The sequence below is a fragment of the Mesoplodon mirus genome (genome assembly GCF_964341445.2).
Source record: "Mesoplodon mirus genome assembly, chromosome: 12".
NCBI classification, from domain to species: domain Eukaryota; kingdom Metazoa; phylum Chordata; class Mammalia; order Artiodactyla; family Ziphiidae; genus Mesoplodon; species Mesoplodon mirus.
The window spans coordinates 417617-425049 of record NC_138988.1 but is presented as its reverse complement, the minus strand read 5'-3'; the positions used below and the strand labels follow the sequence as shown (position 1 = coordinate 425049).

General features: G+C 61.6%; 1 protein-coding gene across 8 annotated transcripts in view; it reads right to left on the bottom strand.

Annotated features, from left to right (window-relative positions):
• Window positions 1–131: 131 nt before the first annotated feature.
• The window catches only part of SLC41A3 (solute carrier family 41 member 3), an 81191-nt gene continuing 73889 nt past the window's right edge, over window positions 132–7433 (bottom strand). For 7 of the 8 annotated variants that reach the window (XM_082637196.1, XM_082637198.1, XM_082637195.1 and 4 more), the window contains 5 exons: window positions 6457–6601; window positions 5636–5715; window positions 3935–4069; window positions 1968–2116; window positions 132–1374 (listed from right to left, as the gene is read on the bottom strand). In XM_082637196.1, coding sequence (XP_082493322.1) covers window positions 1165–1374; window positions 1968–2116; window positions 3935–4069; window positions 5636–5715; window positions 6457–6601 — 719 coding nt within the window. In that variant the 3' untranslated portion in view covers window positions 132–1164. Of the gene's footprint in view, window positions 1375–1967; window positions 2117–3934; window positions 4070–5620; window positions 6602–7433 lie in introns of those variants that run through there. The other variant, XM_082637201.1, reaches the window with a different exon arrangement.

Sequence of the window (7433 nt, the reverse complement as noted above, 5' to 3'; positions counted from 1 at the left end):
GCGGTTTGTACAACCACATTCTGAGCACTGAGGTACGTGCATGGCGTGCGGCTTGTTGAGGCTGAAGGGGTGCACGTGTCCCCGTGTGTTTTCACGGAGTGAGGTCTGTCCTGCAAAAGGAGACAAGTCAGTGAACTTGCACATATTTATTGGTCATCAGTGGACCGGACACGGGCTCTCAGAAATGGTTTTATGCCTTGTGCCTTTCGAAGTGTTTTTGTTTAGATGCTGTTTTGATTCTCAGGCTGGGGAATCATCCCAACTGTGCCCATTCTGTTTGTCTCTTTTGAGTTTTTTGGGTTTGGGGAATGATTTCTGATTTCTACCGTGACTCCTCTGTGTCCTGCATGGGGGAGAGGGGGTGTCTCCATCTCTAGATGGTGCTCCCCGAAGCCCCGGGTCATCCAGAGGCCCCTCCCTGAGGAGCCAGGCCTGGCGGCCTCCTGTCCTGCCACTGAGGTCCCTGCTGGCATTGGGCCCAACTCCTCATGCGAGTGAATTAAAAGGTTTTGTACAGCTGCACATGGAAAGGTGACATTTTTCCTTTGATCCGTAGCAATAACCCACCGGTCCAGCTTGCTGAGTCCCCTTCCCGTCTTTCTTTGTATTGGGGCTGATCCCACACTCACCTCGGGGTGGAACTGGGGTTCCAGTTTTACTTTCACACTCCTCTGATGGTTAAAATCTAAGCAGAGATTTGTTCTAATGAAAGAAAAAGCAAGCAGTGACAGGAATGCTGGGGGCAGAAGGGGGTGAGCACGGCTCTGTCCTGGGAAGGGCTGAGCGACGACAGCCCTGAGGCCAGGCTCTAGGCTCACTGTCCCGAGCTCGGGGACAGAGGGTGTCCTTCCTGCTGCACTACAGCCGGGCTGCGTGGGCTCCAGACAGTGCCCTCCGCAAAGTGCACAGGCGCCTCTTGGTTCAGCGTCTTCAGGCCGCAGTGCCCCGCCCTCCACACAGGCACGCACGCTCGCCAGCAAGCGCTCCTGACCTCAGGCTCCATCCTGGGCTCAGGCGGCAGCACCTCCAGAGTCTGTGTGCGTCCTCGGCCGACAGGCAGGTGCCAGGGTCAGCCACCCTGGGGGTCCGGCTGGGGAGAAGCCACACCCTGTTCCCATGGGCATGAGGGAAGGTTCTCCTGAGTGGCAGGGACGCCTGGGCTCCTTAGGAAGGTCCAGATGCTGGTTCTGAGGTGCCATGCAGCGCCGTTTCACTCCTCAGTAGCCAGTGGGCGAGGAAGCAGAGTGCCAGGAGGCCGGTCCCGAGGAGGTCCCCCAGCCCCGTGAGGTAGGGGATGCAGTGGTCATCCGGGTCCAGGGCCTGGTTCCATGTCAGCCGAACCGTCGCTTCCGCCAGGTACAGCAGGATCGTCACCTGCCACGAGGTGAGCAGCAGAAGCTGATGGCACCAAGAAACCAGCAGATCTCGAGAGCGGACACCACGGTGGACACGTCCACCCCAGGCCCTCCCTGGGCTCCTCTCGGGTGTGACGCGCAGCTCGGAGGCCGCGCACCGCCCAGCTCCACCCACCACCTCGGAGACTCGGACCAGGGTCTGGCTGGAAGTGCAGCTCGGACTTCCCGGAGGCCCGCCCGGGGCAGCTCCGGACAGCTGGCCCTTCGTGGAGGCACCTCAAGCCCTGGTCAGGTCCCAGGGCCCCGTAGCCACGTCCCTGCCACTGCTCTGGACAGTTTCCCAGGCTCCGCAGCCTGTCCTTCAGGGTCACGGACACGCTGACGCTGCCCTCGTGGGTGTGCCCACCGGAGCCCACCTTACCCTGCAGAGGCCCCAGCCCTCCCAGCTCGAGTCTCGGAAAACGGCCTGACTGAAATCCACACGTGCCTGTAGCAGTGCGTCTTGATCACGCCCTTGGGCTTGGATGGACTGACTGGACTTCCGGAAGGTGGGGACTGTGTCCTGCGTGTCCAGGGACCTCTCCCAGTCTGGGACCCAGGGGCCATCGTTACCTGGACCAGGCCCGCCAGCAGGTAGAGCCCCACGAAGGTTTTGTCGTTTGGGACTGACTGGCCTTCCACGAGGTAGATGATGGAGAAGAAGATGAGGTGGCCTGGAACCACCAGGAAGAGCAGGACGCGGGCCGACGTGGAGTTGATTTCTGGAAGAAACAGCAGGGGAGGCAGCGTGAGCTGCTGGCAGTGAGGCGCCCGTGGCCCGTCTTCCTGCTGCCTTTGCTTACGGAGCAGCTGCGTGTGCAGCGTGTCTAGCGACGGGGATGAGGCCTGTCGTTCCCTCGGGAGCTGACCTCGTAGGTAGGGAAGAGAGAAAGACTAGCATCAAGTAGCAGAAACAAACAAAAGTCATTTCAAACCTGACGGGTACTAGGCGGAAGGTTGACCGGGCTGATGTGGGGAGTGGGAGTGGGACGCCAAGGCCCCCGGCAGAGGAAGGAGGAGGCGCAGGGCTTCGGGGGCCGAAGGCACCGGCGTGGGCAGCCCCTCCCTCGCGCGGGGCCTGGGGACGCCCGTCAGCACACTCTCCTCAGCGTCCGTGCTCATGGGTTTGAGATGCTGCGCGAAATGGGATTTCACAGTTTAACAACCGCCGTGAAACCACCCGCGGGGACGCGACGGCTTCTCAGGCAGAAATGAGGAACTGCCGTGAGAAGCGCGTCTCCATTTCCTTCCGAGTGTTAACCATGAAGCGTTTCATCAGCTAAAGAAAGGAAGGAGGACAAATCAACGTACCTACAACGTCTACCGTGAAAGGACCTGTGGAGAGAGGCTGAGGACGCACAGGAAAGGCAAAAGCAAAATAATCACTATCGGCAGCTGGCGTTAAAACTCAAGAAAATCTACAGAAAAACTAAACAGTGAGAATTCAGTAAAATATGTGCTGCTACAGACTGAATGTTTGTTTCCCCCCCAAGTCCGTAAGTAAGCTGTGACCTGACCCGCAGTGATGGCGTTAGGCAGTGGTCAGGTCACTAGGGTGGAGCCCCCCCGAGGAGCCCCCTCGCCCCCCCTCTTCCGTGTCTGTGGACCAGGAGGCCGGCCTCACCAGGCACCCAATGTGCTGGTGCCCTGACCTTGGATGTCTAGCCTCCAGAGCTGTGAGAAACGTGTGTTTAGAAGCCCCCAGTCTGTGATTCTAAGACAGGTGCACGCTGAAATACATGCAGTACAGGGTAAAGAGCCTTTCTATGTACAGATGACAAGTCAGAAAATATACGGGGCCTCCCCCCTTTAGACAAGGTGAGGCAGACACACTTCCTGTTCAACAGCCCTGGACGTCATATGAAACGAACAGAAGATTCTGGAAGGGATGAGGCGGGCTGGCCAGCGCTCCGCAGCCCAGGGAGCAGCACGAGGTGAGGTCCCTGAGCTGCTGTCTTGCATCCCAGATCAGATGCTGGGGAGTCAGAAACCGAACTGTCAGTGGCCACAGAAGGCATGAGCCCCCCTGCAGTCCTGGCCCTGGAGGTGAGAGGCTGGAGGTTGGGGGCGTAGCCAGGCCCCCTCCCTCCCGGCCAGGCGGGAGCAGAGGAATAGGACTTGAAAAGTAACAACACGACACCACGTTGGGTACCCGGTTCTCAGAACAGACTCTGTGGTCCTTCCTCAAGCTTCGGGCCCTGCAGGACCAGCGCCTGCCCCTCGGGGCCTCTCCCCAGCCCCCCGCCCTGGCTTGTCCTCAGAGGGGATTCCTCCCGCCAGCCTTTTCGCGGCCCTTCCGAGCACAGCACGATTTGGAATCCCGTGTGCGTCTGCTCTGCTGGAGCGTGTCTGTCCCCAGGGGTATGATCGGCTCTTCCATCTCACACCGTAACCTGGAGATGGTCGGTGTGCCTCTGGCTGAGCGAATGGACCGGTGAAGGCCACGTTGGCGCGTCAGGGCTGGTCTGAGGGGTCTACTGCCACGGACACCAGATTCTTAAAGAAAGGGCCACGTGGCCTCTGGAAGACCCCAGACCCACCTGAGCTGCAGAACGTGGAGCGGGGGTTAGGCCAGCGTTTTTTCATCCAGAGGGGCAGGACCCCAGGCGTGCTCCACAGGTGCAGGTACGTGGAGATCCGGCTGGTCTGAATGGCCACCAGGTTGCCCCCAACACCTGCAGAGAGAGAGAGAATCTGGTTTCTCCTTCTTTATGCCAGTCTCTGAGTTCTATCCCTTATCTTAAGTCCAGCTCCTCCAGGAAGCCTTCCTTGACTGGCTCAGCCCTTGATTTCTTTTCTTTCCCTCCCACCTGCCCACAGATCTTGTGTCTGGCACCAAACAAGGGTGGCCTCGGCCTCGTGAATGTGAGGTATCGAGGTAGTAGCTGCATCACCTTGACAGCTGGCGGCTCTTAAGAAGGAAGTGTGATGGGGGAGGGAAGTGGGCGGAAAGAAACAGACCGAACACTGGAATGTCTGAGAAAACGAAAGGAACTTTTCACCTCAAGGCAGGAAGGAGAGGAAAGAGGGCCGAGAGTGGGGGGAGGGGGCTCTTGGCGTCCTGGGGAGCTGACCGTGGCCAGCTCTGCTGGGGCCACAGGCCCCAGTGACAAAGGCCCCTCAGAGCCCCTGCAGGCGGAGAGTGGGGCCTGCCCCCGGCGACTGTCCCCTTCAGAGGGTGGTTGGGTTGCCCACTGCCTCATCCCCATGGAGGACGACCCCTAACTGGGCCAGATGTGCCCCGGCTGCTCCAGAGGATGCAAAGAATGGCCATGGGCAGAGGATGGCTGCAGATCTAGTTTGCTTGGCCCACGATGATTTATAAAAAAGGAAAAAAAAATTAACTGGCGGCCTTTACACTTAGGCCCTTAATCCAGGTTCCTGTCTCCCTGGGGCTCTGTTCCCGCCAGCCCGTGACCGGCCAGCCACCACGCGGGTCGCCCAGGAGCCCGCCCCGCACTGCTCCCCACCGCCCACCTTGCCTCCCGGCAGAAGTCATTTGTGGTGCTCACTCGGCCCCTACAGACACCGAGCAGAGGACCCAGGGGACTCTCTAGGTCTGTGGCCCCTGGGCCAGCTGCTGCTGTCTTCCTTGTCAGTGGCCGGCCTGGCGCTGGGAGAGGCCCTGTGGACTCGGCTGGGTGCAGGCCTGGCACGCACAGGACACTGCGCAGATGGCCTGGGCAGTGGGTTGTCAAACTCGTTCCTCTCCGACCAGCCAGCCCCACTTACAGAGCCTTACCAGAAACTGGACACAAGCCGAGCTTGGGCTAAGTGCCCACAGAGTTAAGCCTGGAAGGTCCAGTGGAGGGTCCAGAGGAGACCCAGGGGATGGAGGAGATGGAGGCAAGCTGATTCCTGCCCACCCCACTGTGGACCAGTGTTGTCACAGCCTTGCGTTTTAAGGAGAAGACAGAAATCCTGGTTTCTCTGTGTAAATGCCTGAGTTTTAAGTGTCATCAGTGAGTCTAAGTTAAAAGGAAGGCCACGAGAGGCCAACAGCCCGGTTCTGAAGCCACACTTGGCCCCAGGTGCCAGCAGATCCCAGATTAAAGCCTTCCAGGCTTTGGGATCAGCTCTGGTCCTGGGGGCCCGTGAGGGCAGGTGTGACCTGGAGGAGCCGGGGGCAGCACTTTCCCCCGGGGGCTACAGCAGCGGGGCCGGGGCCGGGCCCGGACCTCCGAGATCGCTGCTCTTCTGGCCCCACCACCCAGAGCCAGGTGACGGGACCCAATACCTACCACAAATGATGGGGGCAAATATGGCCATGCCTCGGAACTGCTGCTTGGAGATGGTCTTGTTCAAGATGAGCCCCCCGAAACTGCGGGGGAGAGATGGCAAACGATTAGAGTGGACGCTGGCCAACCGGCACCACGCAGACCGCCCTGTCAGCCCGTCACCCTCCCAAAACATCTGTGGTGGCCGAGCTGGTCTCCCGTGTCCTCTGATGCTGCACGTGGCTCCCACCTCTGTTCTGAGTCTCGGCTGTTCCAGAAGGCCCATGGAAGATGTCAGCCACTGAAAACACCAGACCCTTTCCGAGGCCACTTAGCTGGCTGGGCCCTGCCACGTGACAGCCCTGAGGTGCTCCCATGTGACGTCTCCCACCCCCGCTCCCCGAAGCTGCTCAGCACCTGGCCCACCAGCCCTGGGGTTTAGCGAAGGCCTGGAGTCCAGGAGCTTCGCAAAGAGACCTCGGCCACAGCCTCCGCTCCCCAAGTCGGTCAGGAGCGCACATCGGAAAGGACTAGGGTGGCCCTGGTCACGGTCAAGCACAAGGGGCCCCCAAGGATGGGGCTGGAGGGCCCGGGGCCCCGGAGCACTGATCCTTCAGCCCTGTAGGTCTCACCAGTGGCTGGGCTGCGGGAATGGCCTTCACAGAGCTGTGGCCGTGAGACCAGCTCAGCGGGGGAGCGGGGCCGTGGCTGGTGCTCGTCCCCCGTGGACAGGGCTGCCCCTCAGAATACCCCAGGCCCAGGCCCAGGGTTCTTGGGGGAGATGAGGAGCGACGAGCCTGGTGAAGGCGCCCGAGGCCGTGGCCCGGCCCACCCCACCCGCGCACCTGCTGATGAGCATCGCCAGGACGATGGGGAACCACGCGAACTTCAGGGTCTTCACGACGGGCGGGCTCTGCCTGGCGATGAGGACGCACACGGGCGTCAGGGCCGTGAGACCGACGCAGACCAGCGGCGTCAGGTACCGACTGTCTGGGGGAAGAGAGAGCAGCGTGTGGGCCTTGGGGCTGGGGCTCAGGGTTGGGCCCAGGCTGGGGCCTGGGTGGCGGAGGTGACAGGTGCGTGGGGACTCAGGGCCCCAGAGGCGCGAGCAGCAGCTCCCATCCCCGCCAGTCTGGAGGAACCGTCCCCTGCACCTCCCGTCATGCGGCTGAGGGGCTCCTGGCCACCTTGATCCCTGCCGCACCTGCCTTTGCTTTGCTGGCGCCTTTGCGGCTCCCCCGACACACGTGCCCTCCTCGGCCTGCTCTCAGCCCGGTCTCGCTATTCACGGTTCCATTTACAGGATCGTGACCGTGGCCAGCGCCGCGCTCGGCCCTTCGTGTACCCAACTCTCCTCTCACCGACCCGCTCGGACGGCCTGGGAGGAGGTGGCCTAGCACGACACACCTGTGGGCAGCAGTGCTCCTGCTGAGGCCACCCCGGGGGGCACCCCTCGGCACCCACGTTCTCACAAGGGCTCATGTCCCTGTGTCACCTGCTCCAGGCGGCAGGGGCCACGAGGACGGACCTCAGCCTGGATCAGCCTTGGGAACCTGGGCCCCTACCAGAGCCCAAACGCATGGGGCACGCGTGGCCCCTCACCCGCCTGCCTCTCACCCGCACACATGGTGACTCACCGGCCTTGTGGAGAAGCGCCCGCCAACCCCGGCCACGCCCAGAGCGGAGGCCCCCCACCCAGCGCACAGGCCTGGCCTGGGGCCCCTGTCTTTCACAGGAAACGGCTGTGGCCATCCTTGTGCCCTGAGCGTCCTGGGCAGGAGGTGGGCCCAGGGCCTCGGCAGGTATCCACTGGCCTGGACGC